Source organism: Sceloporus undulatus, chromosome 1, assembly GCF_019175285.1.
Source record: "Sceloporus undulatus isolate JIND9_A2432 ecotype Alabama chromosome 1, SceUnd_v1.1, whole genome shotgun sequence".
In the NCBI taxonomy this organism is placed as follows: Eukaryota; Metazoa; Chordata; class Lepidosauria; order Squamata; family Phrynosomatidae; genus Sceloporus; species Sceloporus undulatus.
In genome coordinates, this window is record NC_056522.1 from 266372587 (window position 1) to 266400353 (window position 27767).

The 27767-nt window shown below is 38.9% G+C and overlaps 1 protein-coding gene across 1 annotated transcript in view; it reads left to right on the forward strand.

Annotated features, from left to right (window-relative positions):
• The first annotated feature begins 529 nt into the window (after positions 1-529).
• The window catches only part of LOC121926390 (mucin-5B-like), a 72910-nt gene continuing 45672 nt past the window's right edge, over positions 530-27767 (forward strand). The window contains exons 1-19 of the mRNA XM_042459334.1: positions 530-602; positions 3043-3114; positions 3906-4167; positions 4510-4624; positions 6454-6544; positions 7138-7247; positions 7513-7726; positions 9593-9718; positions 13548-13665; positions 14261-14399; positions 15231-15341; positions 17452-17521; positions 18523-18660; positions 18760-18924; positions 19313-19407; positions 20605-20731; positions 24578-24833; positions 26698-26750; positions 27482-27582. Coding sequence (XP_042315268.1) covers positions 530-602; positions 3043-3114; positions 3906-4167; positions 4510-4624; positions 6454-6544; positions 7138-7247; positions 7513-7726; positions 9593-9718; positions 13548-13665; positions 14261-14399; positions 15231-15341; positions 17452-17521; positions 18523-18660; positions 18760-18924; positions 19313-19407; positions 20605-20731; positions 24578-24833; positions 26698-26750; positions 27482-27582 — 2436 coding nt within the window. The remainder of the gene's footprint in view (positions 603-3042; positions 3115-3905; positions 4168-4509; positions 4625-6453; positions 6545-7137; positions 7248-7512; positions 7727-9592; positions 9719-13547; positions 13666-14260; positions 14400-15230; positions 15342-17451; positions 17522-18522; positions 18661-18759; positions 18925-19312; positions 19408-20604; positions 20732-24577; positions 24834-26697; positions 26751-27481; positions 27583-27767) is intronic.

Consider the following 27767-nt stretch of genomic DNA (forward strand, 5'->3'; position numbering starts at 1 on the left):
CTTACAAAACATTTTCCTAAATGTACAACAAACGTTCTCAAATTAATTTCTCAAATGTTCAGTACTAACAAGGAAAGAAGGGGTTTTCCCCCTCTAGATAAAGTGGACATCATTTAACAATAACCAGAATTCTAAACAGTGACTTGTCTGTCACTCACAAAACCACATACTGACTCAAAAGATCCTTGACTAATTTTTTTCCAGGATCTTCAATGACTTTTTTGCTGGGGAAGAAATCTTACCTTTTTGCTATTCATTTCTAATTTCCTTTATTAGATGGAACCTTGACAAAAAAAAATGCACCTCCCCAAAGACAAACATGCTTGGCTGCTCACCAAGGAACTGGAAGAGCATCCTCTATTTACCTCTGTATCGACGAAGATCCTCATAGCCCCACCTTGTTAGACCCTGTCAAACAAGCTAGGAAAACTGCCAAGATTGCCTGCTATATAAACCTCTGAAAGTCCAGGTGAGCTAATCCTTCTGGCCAGAATCTGGCTGAGCATTGTCCCACCAGACTCCATTCAAGATGGGGTTTGGCACAGGGCTGAGGGTCCTCTTGTGGGCCTTCGTATTAACTATCTGCTGTATCCAACAGAAAGGTAAAATCTCCCTTGTTCTTTTGTTTGATTTCTAACAACCAATCAATTAGATGTCTTAATTCACTTTCAAAAATATAACTCATTCTATATGCTGTAAGTTTGGATTTTAATTACTTCTGTCCTCCAACCCTGGAAGCTTTTCTATTCTTTCAGCTAAATATGTAAATTTTCTGCCTTGACTGGGATGTTTTAATTTTGTACTGCCTGGAGCCAAAAACAATTAGTGATATCTTGAAGGTAATAGTTTTGAGGAGTGTGTGAGAATATATAATAACCCTTTTCCTTGAAAAATTGCTAGTCTACTAGAAACATAAGCTTCTTAACAAAATAATTTGTTTGCACTATAGAAATACATGTATCCTATTCAGAAGTCTGTCAGAACAAAAACTAGATTGTGTTCAATTATTACACTGTCATCTCAGGTTTTAAAATATTGTATTGTACATCCAAAGGAGACACAATGCAATATCCAGTGTCTGTATGATGTCAGCAAGTGCCACAAACCAATGCATAGTGCTGCAACTGTAGGAGAAGTCGGAGGTCATCATGCTGTTATAGTCTTTTTTTTTTAAGTCTGGTAAATAAATGTTCACTTTTGTAGCTGCGTAGAAGATAAACGTTGTGGTTATTCACAGCTACAAAGCTCCACAAGATGGGGAGAGTGCCATTTTGGGGTGTATCAATACTATAGCATTATAACAATTTTATATCATTTTCATTGTAATCCATCCATCCCATGGAATCCTGGAAGTTATAGACTTGAGCTGTTGAACAGAAACTGTGAAACACTTCATTCAGCTGCAAATGCAAGGATTCTATAAGACATCACCATGCTATTAAAATGGCATCAAACTAGTATAATTGTGTAGTGCACATGTAGCTATAGTTCTTGATAACATGCTAGTGTAATTTTCATTCTATTTCCTTTAATACATCGGCCAAGAGAAAGTAGAGGAAAGACACACAAAAGCCTTCCATATTATAGACCATGACAGAAGAATGTGATCCCTTGCTCAGCCCCCAATGTTCTCCATACTACTGTATTTTGAAAGATTCTTATAGGGCTGGCCCAGGTTAGCTAGATGACTGATGAAGAATACTAAAAGACATCTTCACCCTCGCTCAGTTAAATTAAGCTGTAATATTCTTGGTGGACAAGATCCTGCATCATGCAGGCAGAGCCTAACTCTCTTCTAACATGTTTACTTGAATTGGCACAGAAGGTGGAAGCTGATCTCTCTGCCAGACTACTTCTCCAGATGCACAATAACAACTAAAGAGAGGACTGCCAGGCAGAGCTCTGTCTCCCCAACTGCTTTAATCACCAGTGGCTGGTGAGGGGACACAGAGAGTTGTGACTGGCGCGCGCATACACACACTCTCTGAGTGGCAGAGAGAGGACCTTGTCAAAAGGGTTACTAGGTACTTTCTCCAGCAAGGTCTGCAAAAGTATATGTGCAGATTTAATCACCTCTAGTTATGCCTGCATATGTCACCAACAGGACACTGACCAAAGCCAGTTAAATTATTTTGGCAGGTGAAGCAGGAAATTCCATAAGTACTTTTACCATCCTAGCAGTAAAAAGGCAATAATAGCAACGTATATAATTAACCGCTAATTACGCATCTGTGGTACTCATATTGCTTCTGGAGGTGGCTGACTCACCCTACCAAACCTCCGAGCTGGCCAGGGGTACTAGGCCCACATTTTGATCAGAAACTGTTAATGATGTTTGCAGAATTCTCATAAGTGCATGAGAGGTAAGAAAAGTCCTTTTGTTACTAATCTAAAATGATTCCTCAACAACACTTTTTCCAAAGTAGGTTTCATTAAAATTGATGTGACTTCTTCTCAGTAGGGTTGTGCCTGCTTCACTTTTGTTGTGTGAGTTCAAATAATTTTCCTTGACACTAAAGTGTTTTAGAAGGTTTAGCATTTACCTTTAATATTTACTTTTTCTTTTGTTTAAGAAATACAATACATATAATATTTCCCTTAAGCAACTGGTTGGCTATAGTGGTTGGGGAAATGGCAGAGAGGACTGGGTAAATAATGGAAACAGAATGCTAGACTATATAGTCCTTTCTATGTTTTTATGCTCTTTTTACTTGAAATCACGCAGAACAACATTGTGTTAGATCCTGTTAGCATTTTGAAAGATGCTCATCTTTCCCCATTCATATCAGAGCAAGTATAAAATGCTTAACTTGAGCTGGATTATTATTATTAAAAATGCCTGTTTACTGAAATATAGACTGAAGGGGAAAGTATATTGACAGTTCCATTACATTAACTCAGGAAGAAGCAATCAGTGAGCTCAAATCATATAGAGGCTTAGAAGATCACCCATATTTCGAGAGAAATTAGTTAATACAGATAAATGTACAAATAAACATCCTTACAATCTTTATTTTTTTTTTATTCTCCCTTTGTTTGTAGTCTCTAGCACAAAAGGCATATCTGGAAAGGTGACCATCATTCCACAACTTACGCAAACACCAATTATCACATGTAAGTTAATAAAATGAACTATTTCATTTATTCCCTCATGTCCATCAAATAGATCTATAAGAACAGCAAAAAGGATAAAGCCATATCATCATCACTGGGTGCCTCATTCTGACCTCAAAGTGAAGAAACCCACAGCGGTGGTGGAGTGCGAACAGTTACCTGGCATCAGAACAGAAGGCCTTTGCAATGAGGGAGGATTGAGGCCACTCTGGGACAAAGATACTCCAAACTGTCCCTGGAGTATCCTGTCCAGAGCAGACAGGACCTAGATTATTTTGAAGAGCATAGGTTTTTGTTTTGTTTTTTGTGATAATACTGGTAGAGTTGGGATGTGAACACAAGCATGTAGATCAAGCATGCTCTATTCTTTCCAATTCTGGAGGCCTTTTATATTGAACACATTGTCACAATAAGTAGGATTGTAATTTTTATTTTTATTTTTTGCCTTTACATATTTCAGTCCCCTCTGAGTATTAATCAGCACACCCCACAGTTTTATGTTGTATAATCTGCATTAACATGTTCTATAGCACAATGAAATCTCATTCCAGAGGATACAGGTCTTTCCAAAAGGAAGGATAATAGCAGATTTGGCGTGATTCTAAGTTGAATGCACAGAAAATAGAAGCCTATTGTTAATACAACAAATAATACTACTTCACACACAAGTGTATGAGATGGCCCTAATAAATCAAGCCTACTAAAAACAAAAACAAAAAGATGTAGGTGATGGTTTTCGCATCAGAACAGGACATGTACAACATACCTTACAATCTCTTGTGAATTCACAGCCTTCAATAAAGCTCACAATGGGCAAGTGTGTAGCACATGGGGCAACTTCCATTTCAAGACATTTGATGGAGACATCTTTCATTTCCCTGGGCTCTGCAACTATATCTTTGCCTCCCATTGCAACACCGCCTTTGAGGACTTCAACATTCAGATAAGGCGCACAGTGGCAGGGGAAACCGTGTCTATCACTTATGTAACCATGAGGCTGGATGGAGTAGATGTTCAATTGGAACCAGATGCCATTATGGTGAATGGTGAAAGGTAACTACATAGCACTATGTACCAAACCTTAAATTAAATACTTTGGAGGGTCACACCCAGGATTTACACCTTTGCATTTGTCTCTTGCATTTTGTGTGTGTGTACAAAATGTTTACAAAGCTAATGCAATCAAAAGGCCAAACAGACATATTCATTTATTTCTGTATTGTCAGAAAGAGCCCAAATGAATCCAAGTCGTCTCCCATCTTGGGAGAAACGTGGGATATAAATTCAATCCATCAATCAATAAAATAAATAAATATCACTAGTCAGAGAAATGGTATGAGTGTAAAATTACTGTGACATGGACGACATTCAATATTTCTTATGTTTTCTCATTAGGATTGAACTGCCTTACAGTGGAGCTGGATTCATTATTGAAAAATCTGCCATCTACACTAAAGTTTCTGTCAAGCTGGGCCTAAACTTAATGTGGAATGAAAAAGACAATCTAATGGTAAGTGTTAGGTGATAAAAGAACTGACAAGAATCTGCAGTAAAATGTTGCAGAATGGAGTGCTGATGTTCAATGTTCCATCCAGACAAATATGCCTTCCTTTATTATTCTCCATAGTTTTCTTATCTGTCTATTTTCCATTCCTCAGCCCCAGCTAAATCCATAAAGCATGCTAAGTCCCTTTTTTCTATGACCTTCTACATTCTTTAGCATTATTGTCTTTTCTAATGAATTGTGTCTTCTTGCGATGTGGGCAAAGCATGATAGCCTCAGTTTCATCACCTTGGCTTCCTCAGAAAGTTCAGGCTTCAGCTGTTCTCTGATGCATTTGTTTGTCTTTTTGGCTGTCCACAGTATCCTTCTCCAGCACCACATCTCAAATGAGTTGTTTTTCTTCCCATCCACTTTTTTCACTGAGCAGCTCTCACATCCATAGGTGGTGATGAGGAATGAAATGGTTTGGATGATTCTAACTTTACTGTTTAGTTGTATGTTTTTACACTTTAGGATCTTATCTAGTTGTCTCATGGCAGCCCTTACCATTCCTAGTCTTCATATTTCTTGACTGCAATCTCTTTTCTGACCAATGGCTGATCCAAGGTACGGGAACTCTTATACTATTTTGATTCCCTCATTATGTGGGTTGGACTTTTGTAGATCCTCCATGATCATTAGTTTTGTTTTCTTTATCTTCAGCAGTAATCCTGCTTTTACAATTTCTTCTTTTGTCTTCCCTAGTAAATTTTCCAAGGCTATTCATTTCCTCACTCCCTTCTAAATATTTTGTATGCTTTTGGAAATCATTAATTTTATCCATGCCACCTGCCCCTCCCATTAATTCTTCCAAATGAGATGGCACTTCCTAACTATTTCACTCAGAGCAAGGAAGCTTTAGCCCACCAGATGTTTTGGACTATGGCTCTCTTAATCTTATACTAGTGGCGAAAGCTTGATGTGGCTGATAAGAATTGTAGTCCACAACAGACAGGTGGGGTGATGTTTTCCCTCCTCTGTATTATAAAATTCTTTGGTTTCTTGGATCAGGATGTTTGCACTATATTCTATAAGATCACTTTCTTCATGGAAGATGGCATAGGCTGTAATGCTCTGTAACCACTGAACTGAAACAGAAATGTTCTAAGTAACTGCTTCTAATTTGAAATCCCCAGACTCAGCATGAAGATGTGAAAAGTTCCTTAGTATGCTAGTTCCTGTTACACTGTGTGTGCATTGTATGGGTGTGTGCATTGTATGGGTTGCATAAGTGAAGTCACTCATATGTGTCATGCGTTTTTTATTCTCAATAAAGTGCCTATTTCCAACAGATAACTTATTTGTAGCTGGGATATAACTGAAGATGGCTACCAAGATATGTGTCCCTCTCCCCTTTGACATTTGAACTCCATTTTTAAGGATGAAAACACATTTGGATTACATATTTAACATATTCATGTGTTTTGTTGGAGGTGCCACTTGTTATCTCAATTTCTCATTTTCTCATAAAAAATCTATTTTATAAGCAATAACCTTACTATAGATTTGCAGTGTTTTGCTCTTTCTAAAGAATAGAAAGTGTAAGGCAAAGAGAGGGTGATGCTTCTGTTTTGAATATTACAGTGAAAACAAGGTTGTTATGAATAGCATATAGGTAGTGATTCACCAACGAAACACCAATTTTCTATCCACCAAGTTTTACATTAAGTTATTAAAACACAACACTGATGGAAACTATTTTGATGTCTCTAGTGCAGCTGTTGTCTTAGATTTTCAATATATATTGTGGTGTGCCTATCTATTAATTTTATCAACTCTCTTCTATATAATTTCAGTTGGAACTGGATGAAAAATATATCAATCAAACCTGTGGGCTTTGTGGGGATTATAATAGCATTCGAACTTACAATGAATTCATTTCAAATGGTAAGTATAAAAAACATTGTTTATTGAATTTGGTTAGCCATGGTTTTGGGGGCATTATTCACTGAAACCTGTGGAAGCACAGTTTCTTCAGCATTTCAGTTCTTCAGCTGTCTTGGGAGGGGGGCTTTAAAAACAGGATATTTCAAGCAGTGTTGTTGTTGTTGTTTTAAAGAAAAGGAAAGCAAGTAGTTTTGCTTCATGTGTGTCATTTTTACTTTTTAAAACTCCTTTCTCCTGAATATTTCAATCTCTGGCTCTCCAGATTGTGCTGGACTATAGTATCTCTCTACATCCCTGATCTCAAGCCATGTTGGCTGGGGCTTATGGGAGTCAGAGTCCAACATTGCCAGGAGGGCCATACATTCACCACCTGTAGAATATTTAAATATTTGGTGACTTTCCATTTCTATGCTTATCATCAATAGACCTAGTCCAATACCCTTTGCCACCTGTAGCAGAACTGCAAACAGCCCCTTAATGTTCAGAATACCCATGGAATTCTTGAAAAGAAACCTCTGTACTTTCTCTATACAAATCTCTTGATCACTTGTTGCTTCCTCTTTACAAATATCTTCTGCCTTGATTTATAACAGGTGCCCACTTAACCAACCTAGAGTTTGGGAATATGCAGAAGCTGAATGGGCCAACAGAAGACTGTGAGGATCCTATACCATTTCCCCTGAACAACTGCACTGATGTATACGTAAGAACTTAAATACTTATTTTTGTGTTTTAGATTCTTTTGCTTTCCAAATTAGGTTAGAACATAAGGAAGGGTTACCAAATATCATATCAGGGGAAAACAACTGTGTCTTTCCCACACAGAGAGTATCACACTGAGTATTATGTTCCAAAGAGCAATACATGCTGTCCTCCAAGACAAATGTATGAGCATTCAGAACAGGCCTTCTTGAAGTTACAGAATGTATTGGCTTAATGAAGTTTTTTGCTTTTGTTTTTCCAACTAGGATTTCTGTCGAGAAGTACTAACTGGCTCTGCATTCTCTCAATGTAATGAAGTTGTGTGGGTGGAGGACTACATTGATATCTGCGTACAGGACCTGTGCTTCTGCAATGAGTCTAATTCCTTTTCCTGTGCCTGTGATACTTTTGCTGAATACTCCCGGCAGTGTGATCATGCTGGTGGGCACCCTGAAAACTGGAGAACCCCAGAACTATGCCGTAAGTACTGTAAATCATAGTTAGTCAGTAGCCAAAGTGGATATATCCACATATAATCTTGACTTCAGCAGGTCAGTTTCCACTGATGTTCAGTTAAGTCATCATGTGGTAAAATAAGAATTACATGATACTAGAAACAGTGCAAAACACACACACAATGGGTTGCAAAGTTGCAAACTTGTGTGTAAATTATAAATTGATAGATTAGTGCTTGACTGTGGAGAACTGATGTTGTGTCCCACAGGTCCCTGTTCTGTATCTATCATGTTAATCATCTTCATTCATGGTTTCCATGAACAGGTATGGAAAATACAGTATGTTTCACAACTGCGCTTAATCAGAATAGGCAATCTGATGCCTTTCAGGTTGGCTCTTCCTAATGGAATGGAATTGAGTTGTCATTTTTGGGGGGCTAAAACTCCTAAGAGCCCCAGCCAGCATGGATCAGGAATTATAGGAGTTGTAACTTGTAGCATCTGGAAAGCACCAGCTTGTGTACCTCTGGAGTAGGTGATATAATCATAAGAATAAATCTGAGCATTGCCTCTTAATCTGTAAAGTAAAATAAAGAATTTGATAAATTGGGACATTTGGGGTGTTTGGATGTGCATCCCTGTTCAGCTAAGTGATCATTTGCTTATCTGTTATGGACACCAGCTAAGCAAAGGACAGGAGCTGTGATCAGCCAGAGGAATGAAGTTGATGCAGAGAGATCCCATCTCATATTCTCCCTGCATTTGAAAAGATGACTTTCTGAAGTTCCAGTTGAAATGACTCAAAGAAAAGCGAGAAAATTGCACTGATATACATTTATTATAAGTTTTGTTAAAGAAGGCTGACAGTCTGTAAATTAATTATCTTTTATTTAGTTTACATAGTATGGAAATAAAAGAGGTAGTTTGCTGAAAATAAAAGACCATTTGGCACACCCCAGCTAAATCTCAGAATATTTCTCATCTCATCAATGCTGTTAGTATTTCACAGATGAAAAATAAGACACTTGTAGCTGAGCAACATCATAGTGTGTTCAAAATGGCAAACATTATCAGTGGTGAAGAACAGACTGCAGTAGTTTGCTTTTGCCTGATCCTTCAGGGAAGGGCAAGATTTTGCCCAATCCTGTCCTTTCCTCTACTTTCCTTCTAAATTAACAAAGTACAAAATACTTTTGCATACTGATATGCAAAATATGCATTTTTGCAGTAATTGAAGTAAGCTGAGGTTAAAGGGGGGAGCGGGAGAGGAAGAGGAAGAGAGAGACTGGGACATTTTAAAAGCATCTGAAAAAGTGGAGCAACAGAGAATTAACTGGGACTGTCCCTGTCAAATCCAGAAAATTGGAGGGTATGTAACTGGGTGGAAATGCCTGGGATCAGACTGTTACTTTCGCTGAAAATGTAAGGCTGAAGATAGGCTCACACATGGAGATTTTTATGCTACAGTACTTTGTATTTTGTAGACACATATGCACAGAGGGAGCCTAGTTTGGGAAGCCCAACTACTTTGATCTAGCTGTGGGCAGGATTTAAATGTAATTAATTAGAGAATAACTGATAAAGGAGGCAAACACCATTTAAGGTAGCATGTTATTAGTATTTAACAATTAATAATAATAATATTTATATTTCTCCACCTCTCCCTGTGGATCGAGGTGGGGTTACAACCCAATAAAAACATACAAATGGAATCAATAAAATCGAATGCAGTACATCATCTCAGCAATAATAATATCCAATAAAAGCTAATTTATCATAGTGCAACAGTTTTATAACAGTAGAATTGTTCATTATATAGATTTATTTGCCTAAAGCAGATTATGCTGCATGCATCCAAAGTAGAACTCAGTTTGAATTTTCTCCCTGTTAGCAATGACATGTCCTTTCAACATGCAATACCAAGAATGTGGATTACCCTGTATGGACACTTGCACCAACCCTGAAAGATCTCAGCTCTGTGAAGAACACTGTGTGGATGGTTGCTTCTGTCCACCAGGTAAGCTTTCTTCCTCAGGTGTTTCCAAATGATGAGTGGGAGGCTTCCACTTATCCCCACCTCTGCCATCATTGTGTGGGCTTCCTCCTGTACCACTGCTGAGGCTACCAACTGTGGAGGCCTCTTACATGTAGAATTGGTAAGGGCTGCTTGACAGTGGAACACACTCCCTCAGAGTTTAGTGGAGTCTCCTTCCTTGGAGGTCTTTAAACAGAGGCTGGATGACCATCTGTTGGGGATGCTTCGATTGAGAGTGCCTGCATGGCAGAGGGTTGGACTGGATGGCCCTTGTGGTCTCTTCCAACTCTACAATTTTATGATTCTGTGTCTTAATGGTTCATGCACAAGACCTTATTCACTTCATCCTCACCAAACACCACCACTCTTAATTAACTGCTGCCACCACAGACACTGTGGGTTTGAATTTAAACTTTCCAACTTCCCTTTTGTAGCATTCTCAGAGACAGTGTGATGTTACAGCATTGGACTATGACTCTGGAGGATAGGGTTAGAGCATTGGACTATGGTTAGAGCATTGGGCTATGACTCTGGAGAATAGGGTTTGAATGCTTTGTTGTTGTTCCTGTTGACCTTGGGCAATTCACACTCTCTCAGCCTCAGAGGATAGCAATGACAAACCCCTTCTGAAGAAACTTGCTAAGAAAACCCCATTATAGATTTGCCTTAGGGTTACCATAAGTCAGAAATGATTTGAAGGCATACAACAACAACAACAACAACAACAACAACAACAACAACAAATGTCCATGGCCACCTTAGTCGATGAGCTCTGTTTGGGTATCGACAGGGGAAGTGTGACCCTGTTGGTGCTCTTGGACATCTCAGCAACCTTCAATGCCATAGACCATTGTATCCTTCTGGAATGCCTGAGGGAGTTAGGTATCGAGGGCACTGCGCACCAATGGTTTCAATCCTACTTCTCGAGCAGATTCCAGATGGTGAAGCTGGGCGGCAGCTGCTCTGCTAAAAGAGAGCTGATATCTGGTGTCCCTCAGGGCGCCATCCTGTCCCCCATGCTGTTTAACAATTACATGAAACCGCTGGGAGAGATCATATGCTGATGACACCCAAGTATACTTCTCTATGTCTCCAATGGATGCAGTGACTAGGGATGGCATCTCTCCTCTGGATGCCTGCCTTGGGTCACTAATGGGCTGGATGAGGGAAAACAAACTCAAATTGAATCCAGGAAAACGGAGGTACTAGTGATAGGTTCCCCAAATCCAGAGACGGAGATTTTTCAACCTGTCCTGGACAGGGTCACAATTCCCCTAAAGGACGAAGTTCACAGTTTGGGGGTACTTCTGGATCCATCTCTACAGTTGTCATCTCAAGTAGATGTGATGGCCAGAAGTGCCTGGTATCAACTTCGGCTGATATGCCAACTGCATCCCTACCTGGACTGAAAGGACCTTGAAGCAGTGGTACATGCACTGGTAATCTTTCATCTTCATTTCTGTAATGCGCTCTACATGGGGCTACCTCTGCACCAAGTTCAGAAGCTTCAACTGGTGCAAAATGCAACAGCCAGATTGGTCACAGGAACACCTGTACTAAAATCTCTTCACTGGCTACCAATTAACTTCTGGGCACAGTACAAAGTGTTGGTTATTACCTTTAAAGCCCTACATGGCTTGGACCCGAGTTACTTGAAGGAACACCTCTCCCTACATAATCCTCACCGCACTCTCAGAATCTATTGGATTATCCAAATATCAGATTGATATCAACTTCCCACAAAGCATTCACTGTCATGTCCCCTAAATTGTGGAATAGCCTGTCGGAAGAGATCCAATTTATCACTACCTTAGGAGCCTTTAGGAAGGTGATTAAGACAGAACTCTTCTGGTGGGCTTATCCCCCAGATCTTTTGTAAATAAATATAAAGGGACATCTCACTCTTAGCATGTTAAGTGGACCAGATGATGATATATTGATTTTAATGTGATGTCATGATTTTATGCTGTATTTTATATGAAATTTTATTTTTATAATTGTAAGCCCGCCTCGATCCGTAGGGAGAGGCGGGAAATACAAATAAACTATATTATTATTATTATTATTATTATTATTATTATTATTATTAAAGTATTCTCAGAGGCAAAGAGTATAATAATAATAAGAAGAAGAAAGATTTGTTAAGCAGAAATTAAGCATAGCATCAGATTTTTTATTCAATACATCCAAATCACATCTCTCATTCTCTCACACACTCATATCCTAACTAACTCTGTCCCTGACTCTATCTCACCCTGACTACCTGCCAGGAGAGACCAGCAAAAAGAACTGGCTTCCTGGTGGTTTGGGAGCATGGCGTACTCATGATGCATGCTATCAAGATGCAGAGAACATGCTATAAAGCCACCCCGTGCAACCACATGGCAGTGGCATGAGGTGGCACAGCATTTAGATTCTGCATACTGCCAAAATAGAGGAAAATCGCCACCACAGCAGCAAGGGCACCTTTTTTTCAGGTGCAAAAAGGAGCGGCTTTCTGCCACTTCTTTCTGCATTGGGAAAATGACGGATTGTGGCTGCAGCATGCAGTTGCCACAGCAATGATCCAGTCCTCAAAGGGTCAGCTAGAAGCTGCTCCTTTGGGGTGGACTGTTTCGCCCCTAACTCTCCTAACCACTCAGACTTCTAAACCCAACTCTCAGAGAATCAACTCTCACTCTAACTGCCATACACATCTGCCCTTTTAAAATCCCCTCTGACATTCAGCCTGTATCGGGTCAGTCCAAACATTCTGTGCTCTTGCCCCTCCGAACAGATCCTAACCCTTAGTACATCTACTATATATTATTTACATTACCATACTGGGTGTAATTAATGGAACAACATTTCCATCCAAAATGTCCGTAACATAGCATTGTGCTCTTATCCTATCACTACCAATCAAAAACCATTGGGCAACTAGTCCATTTTTTCTTCTTTAACTAGTATTGTCTAATGAGAGGAAAAATCACACTGGAAGTGAAAGAAAAACGTGAAAGGTTGACACCAGATATCCCATAAGCATCTTTGAATGAGACTGTGTGATTGTGTTATAAAAATTTAGCCTGGAAATACCCAATTTCTTTAAGTCTTTGATTGCTAAATGATTGCAGTGATAGAAACTTTTCATATCACATGCTTCCTCCAGGGTAAATGTCATTTATCTCACTGGGACACTTGTATTATGGCGAAAATTTCAACAGTGGAAGAGGGTCATGAATCTGTGTTAATTTTTTGCAGTTAAACAACAGAGTTCTGCAGCACCTTAAAGACTAAAACATTTAATTTGGTATATGCATTCAGTTTTCAACTAAATTCATCAGATGCACAAATCTGTTGAAATTAGCTGGAGTCTATGAAAGTTTATGCAAGATAAAACTTGTTAGACTATAAAAGGTCACAAAGCTGATGTTCCCCTCTTATGGTATTCACTATATGGGCAAGAAAATATTTTGCAGAAAGTGTGTGCCCTTTAAAATAAAAAAGAGTGTAGAATTAGCTACTGGCTCAGGGAAGCTGTGCACATTTTGTAACCTGCAAAGCAAGATCTATATCATGCTTGTTTCCCACAATTGAGACTGAAAGTATCTTATCAAATTTAAAAGCATGTAAAATGTAGGCATGGAGATACAAACCCCCCTCCCACCTATTGTAAAAACTTATTGTCCACTTCCTACTCTGAGATTTTCATGTGAGCTATTTTCTGTTGTAATACATTAAATATCCAGTAAGCTCTGTTTTCTCGTCAGAAGACATAAATCTATTACCTTTTACTAAAAAAACATAATGTGCATATTTTTCATTGCTTTAGGAACTGTGCATGATGACATCAGCGGCTCTGGCTGTGTCCCCCTTGAACAGTGTTCCTGCATTTACAATGGCAAATCCTATGCTCCAGGGGCCACCTATTCAGAACCTTGCCGATCCTGGTAATGTGTGTGTGTGTGTGTGCGCGCGCGCGCATCTTCAAGTCGCCTGTTGATTTATGGTGAACCCATGAATTTCATAGGATTTTCTTAGGCAAGGAATAATCAGGGTGGTTTTGCCAGTTTCTTCCTCTAAGATATAGCCTACAGCACCTGCTGTTCCTTGGAAGTCTCCCATCCAAGTACTAACCAGAGTTGACCCTGCTTAGCTTCCAAAATCAGATGGAATATGGTGTTTTTAGGGTATTTAGACTTTCCAAGTAATTTACCTCCTTTGATAAGATGAACCTGCTGTTTTCATCTATGATTTCAGTATTTGAAAGTGTTGGCAAGTCTTTCAAATCTTCTGTTACCTAATCATTTTCACCAGATGTTCCAAACATGGAAGGGGGGAACCTGCTCACTTTACAATGGTCCCTTCCTTAACTGTCTTGTGGCAAGATTTACTAAATTGAACAAAAGGATTTATGTCTTTACTTTTAAAATGTTTGTATCAACATACGATATAAATCACAGAGATGTAGCAAAAAATAGAACTTAATATTAGTCAAAATTGTTGTCTTACAAATGCACACATTTTCATTTGATTTTTTGCCAGTTCCTGCACTGGAGGCCAATGGGACTGCACAGATGTTCCATGTCCTGGCATTTGCTCAGTAGAAGGTGGATCACACATCTCCACTTATGATGAAAAACATTATGATGTCCATGGTGACTGTACTTATGTTCTGTCTAAGGCAAGTTTGCTATTGATAAAATTAGCAAAGAATGTCTATCTGCTCCCTTTCTCTCACTTTCTCATATATGCATATACTTACAAAACACACACACACACACACTTACATTTACAGATCACACCTTCTTTTTCTAAGATTATAAAATCAGAGTCTTTGTTGCTCGGGCAAATCCCTGGCTTGGATATCTTATTACATTGTTTATATAGTTCTTTCTTTCTGAGTTTTAAATCCATCTCATGTGAAGTAGTGGCATTCTTGTAAATTTGCAAAGACACGGGCTCAGAAGTGACATGGTGCTGGTGGGGGTGAAGAGAGAAGAATATATGCAGTAAATTTTCCATTTTGCCCTGATTTAATTAAACACTCCAATGAATATATTTTTTAAAAAAATGAATAGAGCACTCTGACTACAACGCCCTGTCACCTGGGATGATTTGACAATGAAAGCAAAATTAGGCACTATTAGGAGGATTCCAGACTTCAAACTGAAGATGTATGGGACTATTTCAAAAGAACTAGGTTTGCTTGCTTCCCCATATTTAAGAAGCCTGGCATGTTCAGTATTCTCAAAATGGAGATATGCAAGAAGTGTCATCCTTCTGACAATTTTGATTGAAAGTGCTCCCAGTCTCCATAAAAAGATCCAAATTTTGTTTCTATATCCAAAACAACCTCTGGTAGATGTTAAGCCAAATCCTAAATCCTTAATACTTCTGATTTAAGGAAGATTAGTTTGTATATCTACAATAACCTCTCAACACAATTGTACATTTCAGAACCACTTGAAATAAATTAATGATACAGAAGGTAATTCCTATTTTCACTCTTTAGACTTGTGATGACAGCCTATTTACTATTCTTGGAGAACTCCGCAGATGTGGCCTAACAGAGAGTGAAACATGCTTAAAGATGGTAACCCTCAACATCAATGGAGGAGAAACTGTAAGTATTCAAATCAATTTGTGGAGAGTACCTAGTAAGCCAATATGGCTCTAATGATGACAGTAATATAGAAATCTGTGTGTAAAATAAACATTTTTATTCCATTTTATGGAAGAAATATCTCATGTGGCCCATAGGACCACAGGACATCCTTCTTTTCCAGGACATGCCCTACATTTCACCCTTCTGTCCAGAAGGAATTTCAAAATATCCTCCATTTTGAGCATGACTAAGAAGCATGAATTTATATTGATATGGGTGTTTTGAGGTTTCATTTTGTAATATCCTATGTTTTTCTTGGATGTCCTACATTTTGTGGTGTCTTGTCCTTTGAAGTTAGGACATCTGGTCACCCTGCTGTGACCAGATACAGGCCCAATACAGCACAGCCACAGCAATGATCCACCCCCAAAAGGAGCTCCAAGATGGAGCTCCTTGCCATAACACTGCCAAGGTGTCATTTGTGTCCTGGGGCATCACAGTGATGTCATGCATGCACCATGCTGTTTGGACGTGGCATGCGCATCACATCATCAATACGCATGCCGTGTGGATAGCACTGCGTAACAATGGTGCTGTCCACATTAACTAGGGCTTGGGAGTGTGCGGTTACTGTGCATTCCTAAGCCCTAGTTTTGGCCCAAGGGCACAACAAATCAGGCCATAGTTACCTTTATCTAATCTCAGGTAAAAAAGGCTGGAGCAGAGGTTCAGTTTGTTTGTTTGTTTGTTTGTTTGTTTGTTTATAGCACACACACACACTGCCCATGGCTTAAAAATCATTAATTTGCCCTCAGCCTTACAATAACACATAAGGAAACGGGGATGGCAATAGGAGAGGGAATTAAGTCCAGCAGATGCTGGCTGCTCTTCTCTCACTCAGAAGTCAAAGAAGTTGCAATTGGGATGGCAGGAGGGCTTCTCACCAGCCCCTTGAACTATGCTTGTTCTCTCCTTCAAAGACCACGGGGGGGGGGGAGCATTTGGTATCGAGGGAGAGCTTCTCACCAGCCACTCTGTGATGTGGCCGATGGAGCTGTGTCTGGCTGCTGTTCTCTCCTTCAAAAGTCAGAGCAGGGTCTGCTGGAATGGAGGGAGAGCCTCCCATCAGATTCTGGGACTAAGGCATGATATTTTCCCCCTTAGAGGCCACCACGGTGTTTGTTCCATGTGTGGAACTTATCCTTCTATACCCTCCAGTACCACCTTAATTCTATTCCACAGTTCTAGCAGATCCATTTGAACAGCACAAAAAAAATGGCTCAGGAGGCTGTGAAAGCAATAGGTGACAATTTCTGCCCCTCATTCCTTCTATGACTGGAAGTCTTCCACTGAGTGGAAAGGCCATGTGTTGATCTATTCAAACTAAAGATATTCACATGCCAAAGGACACAATACCTAATAAGGATATACATTCACATCTGGATCTAGGAGCATATGTAATGGGGGAAATGAATTACCCTGTTGAAGATAACATTAACATAACAGAAATAAAACAAGAGATGAAAGCTTGGAAACATGATTGTATTGTAGAAGACAGGAAATATGAAGTGACACATATTAAGGGGAACACTTTAGAAGTGTACTTTCTCTTTGGGATCAGTTAAAAGCAGTGCTGGGAAATGTTACTTTTTGGACTATAAGTCCCATAAACTTCTAGCCAGAATAGCCACTGATAGTTCTGGGAGTTGTAGTGCAAAAAGGTAGCTTTTCCAAGCTCTGTTTGAAAGCGTCAAAGAGTTAAGACAATTACTTATTTATGTTACCAGTTTGTATTCTCTCTGATCTTTTAACATCAAAGTACAGGGATGTTATTAGAATTATTTTAGACAGCAGAATAAATTACCCTGCTGTGGAGACTGTTGTTATATAAAAGTCTGTAAACAAACAAAAAAGTTGCCATCTTTGGCTGAAGAGTCTGCAAAGACAAGTCTTTATAAGGGGTGGGGAGGAGGAAGAGATAAAAGGCTGAGGCTTTAAAGACAAACATTGACAGTGGAATTGTTCAGAACTGAAATGAGGATATCATCTTTCTGTCTTTAATGGTTTATGAGTGTATGATGTAATTTCTAATCACCCTGATGAGTATGCTTTTTCTCTTTCTCACCAGACGGTTGTGATCAAGCCTAATGGTGATGTATTCCTAAACTGGATCTATACCCAACTACCTATCTCAGCAGGTATGTTGCATACCAGAAATGATTAGCTTTCACCAAATGTTCCACTCTCAGAGACAAACTCAGAAGAGTAGCTCACTATTACCACAAGCTAGCAAGATTTGATTTAGTTATCATTTACTGATCACTTTTCCCCAACTAAACTGGGTCTTCTGATAATGGAACTTAGGACTGGAGAAGAGAAGGATTACTTTTTTATGGAGAAAAAAAAATCTTCTTGTTATGCTTTGGGAATGTCCAGCCTCAGTTACTATAATGAACTGGTTGAAAGACTGACTAAAAATCTTTGTAACTTTTAACTAGTTCAGAACGGCGAGGCAAGTTAACTTGGACTCACTATAATAAGTACTGTATATTTCACTTAATTTGAACTGGAGTAGTTCCTTTCCAGCTATAGGCTACTAGTTTAAAACAGTCTTGAGAGCAGTGTATGAGAAAAACTGTGATCTACCATATGAAATTGCTTAGACTTAATGTCTTTTTTGAAGCTCTTCACTAGGTGAGGTTATGTAAGTGACCACCAGATACAAAAAATTTTTCTTTTGTGCAATCTATTTGTGGGACTCACACCTGAGAGATCCCTGGTACCGTCTATGTCACTTTTAGGTGCCACACAAAGTCTGTTGTGACCTCTCAAGCTTTCAGTGGTTAAACCATTCCAAAGGACATTGCCAGTTGTGTACTGTATATTTCTTATAAGGAAGCAAATAACAAATGATTTGAAAGATGCGTGCAATATATGACTGTAGCAGCTCACAGCACAGGAATATCAAAAGTGGAATGGGAAGCAGGATGGTCAGTGTGGAGTGATATGATGACTAAGTCCACACTGAAAGTAATCATACAGATATCGCACCTTATATCAAGCCCTGTGCACATTCTCGATACATCTATGAATTTGTATGAATTAGTCTTCACAGAATGTGGCCCCTCCTCTTCTGAGGATCTGGCAGTAATTGCAGCTATGAACCTCAAAAAATATGTGCATTTGTTTAAATCCATAGCCAATGTGACCATCTTCAGACCTTCATCTTTCTTCATCATGGTGAAAACCAGCTTTGGCGTTCAGGTAGACATCCAACTCATACCCATAATGCAATTGTACATTCATGTGGATCCATCTTTTAAAGAGAGGATGTGTGGTAAGAATTATTTATAAACTTTTTTTTTTTTTACATATTTGGTTCCAAATGTGTTGTGAATTTCCTGAGTCATTCAAATGCTTTGGTTTTCTTTTAAAGGCCTGTGTGGAAACTTTGACAACCGCGAGACAGATGACTTCAGAGTCCTAAGTGGAGTGGTAGAAGGAACAGCCGCTGCATTTGCTAACACCTGGAAAACACAGTCTTCATGCCCCGACATCAAACATAAATTTGAGGATCCTTGCTCACTTAGCATAGAAAATGGTATGCGTATGTTGAGAGCTGTAAGAAAAATACACAAATTTTGTTAAACTATAATTTTCAATTATAGGGGGCTTTTTATTTTTAAGAGTGAAAGATGCTATACTGAAATGGGTATCCCTCATTCTTTTTAAGATTGTGCCTGTAACTTTTGCTAATAATCATAAACTGCCACATCTATGCAGAATTATTTGTCTCTGTGTACACATATGTAGACTATTTTCAATACTTGACCAGGTCCTTCCATCAAATTAGGCAAATACTGCCTATTGTTGTAGCACATTGTTCAAGTACCGAAATATCCCAATTAAAATCAGGGGTATAAGCTGTGTTAACATTTGTATCTACAATAGTTTTCAAAGTGATATGAATGGGTTTCTTCCCTTTATAGAGAGATATGCCAATCACTGGTGTGGACTGCTGACTGACCGTAATGGACCTTTTGCTAAATGTCATTCCTCAGTGAATCCAGCTCCCTATCATAAGGTATAATGCTAGCTATTTCATCCAGTTTAAAAAGATTCTATGAGAAATCTATGTATTTATCAGAAAAAGATTGTTACACAGTCAAAAAGATGGATCTAAACAGGTATCTTTTAAAAGGCCTTGGTTTAGCAGACTTCTTACCTTTGCTCTATTCAGGGAGGGGACAAGTATGCTTATAATCCCAAAGAATCTTTTGCTGAATATTGTGTAAAACAAGAAACTTTCTTATCTCTACAGAAGCCCAAATATGAGACTATCAGTGGGGAAAACCAGAGATCAGTGGCATGAGAGGCTGTTAGAAGGGAGGATAAGCGTGGCAAATGAAAGAGTGCTAAGTGGTAGACAAGAAGAATAGTCCTATTGAGACAGATGTCCTATCTTGCTGGTCAGAGATGATTAAAATAAGGCCCAAGAGTGAGACTGACATGAAAATATTTAGATAGGGCTTCCAGATATTTTGAAGGCTGGGAACATAGGCAATCACAGTTTGAGCAGAAAACAGAAGGTAGTTCTAAGCATTAGCTCACACATGTGTGTTTATCACTTGGATGACTACAAAAGCTCATAAAGGCCTCTACAGGTATGAATGGGTCATCACAGATCAAACACTATAGGCAGAGTTTTCTTTCCCTGACTCTTTTTCCGTGACACTGTTCAATAAAGTCAGTTCACATATTCCCCAGCAAACTGTCAACAGGTGATAAATTATGCTATGTATCCATGTGTGAACTGGTTTGAAGTTTTCAGTGCTAGATGAATATTTGAAACATCAGCTTCTGCACCTGAAGACAAATAAACTTTTCTGTTTTCTGAGATACAGCATGAGACCTAGTTTCATTTTCCTGATTAATGTTTATAATCCCAAATTCTTTATTCTGAACATTAGACAATGCAAGAAATCTATTTTAATCTCTCTAATGAAACTCAAAAGACAAGAGTATCAATAGGGATAGTCAAGACATAGAAACATATTTCCATCATCAATTGTGACACTGTCAAAATGGTTTGAAGGTACATAATATGGTCCTGCTGATGGAGCCAAGTATGCTTGTTGGATGGGAAATCATTCTTTGCTGAGCTAGACAAGGATGCAATTGAAATCTAGTGAAAGACTTTAGTCTGAATAGTAGGCAAACTTTTAAAAGAGATTATTTGGAATTAATACATTTTAACAAGAACATTTTCTTTCTTTCTTAGAATTGCATGTTTGACACTTGCAACTGTGAGAAAAGTGAAGACTGCATGTGTGCTGCTCTCTCTTCTTATGTAAGGGCCTGTGCAGCCAAGGACATTGAACTTCCAGGATGGAGAACCACTGTATGTTGTAAGTGCTCTGAACAGCTAATCCAGGACTTTCCCAGAAGAAATCATTCTGCCAATGTTTTCTATCAATTTCTGCACCCTGCAAGTTTCCTCCAGTGTAGGGTTGCCGTATTCCCTTTGCATATTATATGCCGTATTCTAATTTGCATATTATACAAATTATTATAATCATGTGTGTTAATAATTTGCATTGCCATGGACACAATCACCGCACAACACAAGGCCATCTCTGCTTGCCTCCTTTCCTTTCCCTCCTTCTGGCCTGTCAGGGGAAGCAGGGAGAGAATGGAAAGATAAGGTGGCAATGCTACACCTGTGCAGTAGCAACTGGAGCCTGAAAAGCAGGATGAGGCTCTTGCCAGTGCCCACCTTTTGCATTGTTTTCTGCTTCATCACCACTGCCACAATTTAACCTATTCATTGGCTTGTGATGAGGGAGAAATTCTGAATTTGCTGCTTCAGCTGGCTCTCCTGGCTGAGACATTTTTTTAGTCTCTTCAATCTGGTATTTTCCAGGGTTTTTGAGACAAATAGCAACCCTACTCTAGTGGCACTTCAAAGGAATGGATTACATGACCCATATTTCAGTAATAATTTCCAGTAATCCTTATTCTTTGAAAAAGACATACCTAGGAGCTTATCACTTGGTGTTTTAAATCGGCTCCAGCTTCCTGAGCTGCAGCAGGATGGAGGTGGGGATTATCACACACTAAATCACCGCAGAATCGCCAGCTTCCATCAGCCCAGGTCCAAGCCACACTCTGCCAGCACTTTTTAGAAGTCGGAAAGCTTTCTGATATCTTAAAAGTGCTGGTGGAGCATGGCTTGGCCCTGGCTGGGATCCACGCTGATGGCAGCCGGTGATTTGGTGGGGATTTAGTGTGAGATAATCTCCACCTCCATCCCATGTTCTGGCTGCAGCCCAGGAGTCTGGAGTTGATTTAAAATGCCAAGTGATAAAAAATAACAATAAAATCTAGAGAGCAACTGGCTGAAGAAGGAAATAGAATCAATTGGTTTACTTATTACCAAATCAAAAATAGATTTCTTCAAGACCTGAAATCTAATGGTATAGAAACCCAATTACTAGAAATTGATAAACTGCTTATGGATAATATGGACAAAAAGATCTCTAAATACTGTACTTTATTGCGGGAAAGAGATTTTGAACAGGAGCCGATCAAACAATATATGATAGATCGGGCAAAAGATATGGGTAAAGAAATTCCTTTAGAAGCCTGGGAAAGGGCTTGGAGTCATACTAATGCCTTCACCCAATGTATGAATTATAAAGAAATTTTTATTAAAGTCAGCAATAGATGGTACTACACTCCTGCGAGATTTAAAAAATGGGTAAATTAAAATCTGATAAATGTTGGAGGTGCCAGGAAGACAAAGGGACAATGATGCATATGTGGTGGGACTGTGTAAAGGTGAAACCCTTCTGGGACGAGATCCATAATACAATTCAACAAATCTTTAATATTGGATACAAAAAAAGACCAGAACCATATTTGTTGAACTTGACTTATTTTATTAAAAATAATTACGAATGTAAATATTGGAAAACTATACAGTATATGATAACCGCAGCCAGACTGATTATTGCAAATCACTGGAAAGACACTAATGTAATACAACTAGAAGAATGGCTTATTAAGTTAAATGATATTAGACAACTGGACTTGATTTCCTGTAGTTTAAAGAGGGGAAGTAAAAATGAGAGGACACAGTTGGAATAGAAAAAAGTGGTGTCCTTTTTGAAAAAAAGGTGGAAATTGGAGGACAGTCTGGTTGAAGCTTTCTCATAATGGATAATCACTAGAAACTCTTCAAAAATAACATTGATGTGGAAACAAGGTTAATTTTGAATGACCAGTTCACTTTTCTTTGAACGTTTATATTAGCTAGGGTTGCAATATTTTGGTACTAAATAATGTTGGAGAAAACCTTATAAATACACCATGGGAATTGTTGATAACAATGGGGAATCTTCAATTAATTGAGTGTATATAAATTTAAACAAGAATACATATATAATTAAGGAAACTTCATAAGAGGGGAATTCAAAGCTAGGAAGTAGAACATTTGCTGAAATCAAAGCTTTGTTATTTTGAAACCTGAATTGTATAGACAATATATGTCATTGTAACTATGTATTCAGGAACAAACTTGCTTTTTCTGTATGGCAAAATTTAATTTAAAAAAAAGTATCACTGGGAAAAAAATGCCAAGTGATAAGCTTCCTAGTCATAGACATTCATGCTACATTTTAGCCATGTACTGTGTATGTTGAATATGTATCTCATGAGAAGCACCCCAAAGCTGCAAATGTTTGGCAGCCATATTATTAACCAGGACACATTATGGAACACATCATTGATTTATTCTGTTTTCAATAGATGTCCATTTACTTCTGATCTCAGTTCAAAGTTCTAGTCTTAAATCGTCAGAGATTTTGATAATGATCACTATTCGCCATGCATTGAGATCAGGGCTGGGCAACTTCAGAGGGCAATTTCCCACATCCTGGACCCAGCACAGCATACTGCACCCAAAACTGCAATGGAAATCCATTTCTAGTTTCATGAAAATGGTGTTTGGGAACAAAGCAAGGCACATGAGGAAGCTGCGTGTTGTTTTAACGAAGAACAGTTGCTCCTTGAAGGGCTCAGAACCATACATTCTCTGTGTGTGTATTTTTTATACGAGCCATGGGAAGTCTAGGTGGGTAGAAGGAGGCACAAAATTAACAGGAAAGTATTTGATCCATGTGGTATCTTTTGCCCACCCTGATTCAGTTTAACAACTGAAGCACTTCTCTGAGGCAGGTGAATGCTAAGGATAGAGTCTTAGGAGTCATGGTACTTTAATGCTTCTCTGAGGCAGTACTGCCTGCATTCTTAGGTTTTGCTTTATCAGGTATTTGGCTGACATTGGGTGTGCTGGAAGTAATAGTGCCACTCTATTCTGCTTTGGTCAGGTCTCACATACATACTGTGTCCAGTTCTGGACACCACAATTTTAAAAGGATGTTGAGAAGCTGGAGTATGTCCAGAGGAGGGCAACCAAAATGATGAAGGGCCTGGAAACCATGCTTTATGATGAGAGACTTAGGGAGCTGGACATGTTTAGCCTGGAGAAGAGATGGTTAAGAGGTGATATGATAGCCTTGCTTAAGTACTTGAAGATGGAGCAAGCTTGTTTAACAATGGATGCAAGCTACAGGAAAAGAAATTCCACCTAAAAATTACGAAGAACCCCCTGACAGTATGCTGTTCAACAGTGCAAAACACTCCCTCAGAGAGTGGTGGAATCTCCTTCTTTGGAGGTTTTTAAACAGATACTGGATGGCCATCTTTCTGGGGTGCTTTGATTGTGAGTTCCTGCATGGCAGGGGGTTGGACTGGATGGCCCTTGTCTCTTCCAGCTCTATGATTCTATGATTTACACTACAGTTATATCAGTTTGATAAACTTTTAACTGTCATGGCTCTATCTTAAGGAATCCTGGGATTTGTAGTTAGTCGAGGTACCTTTAAATCTTCTCCTATATTTCAGGGGATTGTTCTTGAGCTCTCTAGCAGAGAATTCTAAAAATCTTGCCAAATTGCAAGTCCTAGAATTCTTTGGGACAGAACTACAACTGTTGAACATGTATCAAATTGAAATAACTGTGTAGCACAAATATGCCCATTTACCTAATTCTCTTGTTGTATTCTTACTTTGCTATTTTAAGTGATTGTTTGTATCAGCTACCTTGAGTGTAGGGTCTTAAGGCCAAACCATTACAGGTATGTATGTTAATTAAATAAATAATGGCATTTTATTTGTTTTCCTCCTTCAAGCCAAATACATCACTTCCTGCCCCCAATCCCAGAATTACAGCTATGTCATCAGTACCTGTCAACCTACCTGTCGATCACTGAGTGAACCTGATGTCACCTGCAATGTCAAGTTTGTGCCAGTTGATGGATGCACATGCCAAAGTGGCACCTACTTGGATGATTCTAGAAAGTGTGTGCCTGCTAACAAATGCCCCTGTTATTACAAAGGAAATCCTATACCCTCTGGCGAAGTTCTCCATGATCTTGGTGTTGTATGGTAAGAAAAAAACATCATAGTCTAAATATCAGTATTTAAATATATCATACATCATGTTAGACCTGAAAATGCAGGCAGGTCTCAGTTTGCATCAGGGTTATGTTCCTGGACATGTGATGTAAATTGAGAATAATGGAGGAAGCCAATTCCATAAGGAATCACTGGAAAGTAGGGGGATGTGTTCTAGTACACTAAGCCACAAGGTTAGTGAAAAATCAGAACTCATCCTAGAGAAATTGTGCAGATGCTCTTCAAAAGGACAAGAAGGGACAGAAGCTGCTGATCTCAAGACTGTTTGGCTAGCATAAACTGGCTTGCTGTTAGACAATACAGGCCTTGTATCTGCTGAGATTTGGTTCCAGGACCCCATGTAGATACTGAAATCTGTGGATACTCAAGTCCTTTTAAATATAATGGCATAGTAAAATGGTATCTATTATGTAAAATGGCAAGAAACAAGGTTTGCTTTTTGGAACATATATAAAGAGAGAGAGAGAATGTTTTCAAACTGTGGGTGTTTGAATCTGTGGATAAAAAATCAGTGGATATGGAGGGCTGACTGTAGTTTTTATTTTAGAGGAGCACACAGACAGAGAGTGACTGTGGTCTGCTGTGCCTTCTCCACCAAAGTTACTGTGTTGAGAAGGCACATCAGGAGAGACAGATGCAGCACATCTCTACACTTCTGTTCTGCTGCATTAAAAAAAAGGGGGGGAGGGGATCCTTAGATAAAATGCCAGTGATTCCTCCCTTCCCAATGAGTCCTCGATGGTAAGCAGGCCACAAAGTTCTTTGCCATTTTTACTGCATCACACTTAGCAGAGTACACCTTTCTGCACTGGTACGCTTACTCACTTACTCTCTCCCCACCATGGCTTTCCTACCTGAGCAGGCAGAGGAAACCCTTCTCTCCAGCCACACCAAAAATCCTAGATTCAAATTTCTTCCTCCCTATCACATACCCCTTTCTAAGAAGGCAAAGGAAACCCTTTCCTTTTGGGAACATCAAGACTGCACTTGTGTTCTTCTCTTCCTCACTCCTCCAATCTAGGCAAGTAAGCCCAATCTAGGATGCATCCATACTGCAGAAATAATCCAGTTTGACACCACTTTAACTTCCATGGCTCAATGCTATAGAATTCTGGGAATTGTGGTTTTGTGAGGGACCTCTAGTGCCAAAACAAACTATGATTCCCAGAATTCCATACTATTGAGCCACGGCAGTTAAAGTGGAGTCAATTTGGATTATTTCTCCAGTGCTGATGCAGCCTAGATTGAGTTTGCCTGCCTTCTGCGGTGTGGATGAAGCCCTGGTCAGTTTTTCTTATGGCAAAACACACTCTCCTCATCCTCTTGGCCTTTTTGTCCGTCCACCACACTCAACTGCACAGCCATGCTGGGAGAGAGATGCATTATGCAAGAGATATTTATTTATTTATTTATTTATTTATTTATTTATTTCTGGAGAATTGTAAATGTCATCTGTTTTAAACAATGGTAATGTAAATTGAGACTTGCCTGTAGTTGCATTGTAGCCGAGTGATTGCTTTTTCCACATTCTAGTAATGTAAACTAAAATGCCTATATATGTATAAGTAGCAGAATTTTTGTGGGGGGAAGGGGGATTAGAATTAGTAACAGATAAGGTCCCATTTTCAGATTCTAAATGTCCCAGAATCATAGGTATAGCTGCATTACAAGCTTTACTATGCTATCAGCTACTCTTTTGTACTGATTTTTTTTCATGGTTAGATTATAAATTTTCAACTTCTAGGTCCAGGATTTCAAATCACAAGAATATTATTATTATTATTATTATTTAAATGATAATTAAAAAAACATACTCCCTTTTTATTCCATGCAGTACTTGTAGCAAAGGAAAGCTGAATTGCATTGGTGGAGGAGATTCAAAGCCAGGTAAGAAATATATATGTATCTGTATACAGGCAGCCTACATATTACATGAGGGGTCCATTTCTGGACCTTTCACGTTATACAATTTTCACATAAAATCTAGAACCCTATTTTTTTTACCCAAAATGAACAACAAAGTGTTCTCACTAGGCATCTTCCAGTGGAAGCATACCACAGAATCATGCTGGAAGATCTAGAAAATATGCAGAGAGAACATATCTTTTCCAATGTGTTTGCTTGAACCTGTATTATATGAACCTGCATAATACACAGCCCAGTTGTATTTATATACTTTAAATCCATTTTGCTCTTTAATTCTAACCTACTGAGTCCAGTTAAAAACTATGAAAAAAGTCAGTTCGTTACAATAAATTAATTAATAAAAACATCAGTCTGAAATCTTGTACTCAGTTCCATTGAACAATGTAGAGTTACTTTTGAATAAAGATGAATAGAACCAGGCTATAGATTTTTATTTTTATTTTGATACACACACTTTATTGTGTCGACAGGTATGAAAAGACGAAAAATGCCAAACTCTATAGTGGAAATATTGTACCTGTATTTATGATAGAAAACCATATTGCACATTGGTGGAGAGTACACTGCAGGCCATTAAAGATAGTTCCAGAAACCACAGCACACAGAGTTCACCCCATTTCTTTTTCCCGTTGTAGTCAATGCTTGCAATTTCACCCCTTATGTATGGCATGTTTTATCTCTCTCCCTTCCAGCATGTGCTGCCCCCATGGTATACTTTGACTGCAAAAATGCCACTACAGGCATCACTGGAGCTGAATGTCAGAAGAGTTGTCAGACACTTGATATGCACTGTGTAAGTATGCAGGACCTAGACTTTAACATGGTTGTGCAGTAAGTCTGCAAGCCTTTCATGTGAATTCATTAGATAAGTTTTTTGCATCCACTCTCTAACAGCCCTGCCTCATTCCCACAACTTACAGGATTCTGTGTCAGGGAACCGTTGTTGTTGCTGTTGTTGTGTTATTGTTGCTGTGTGCC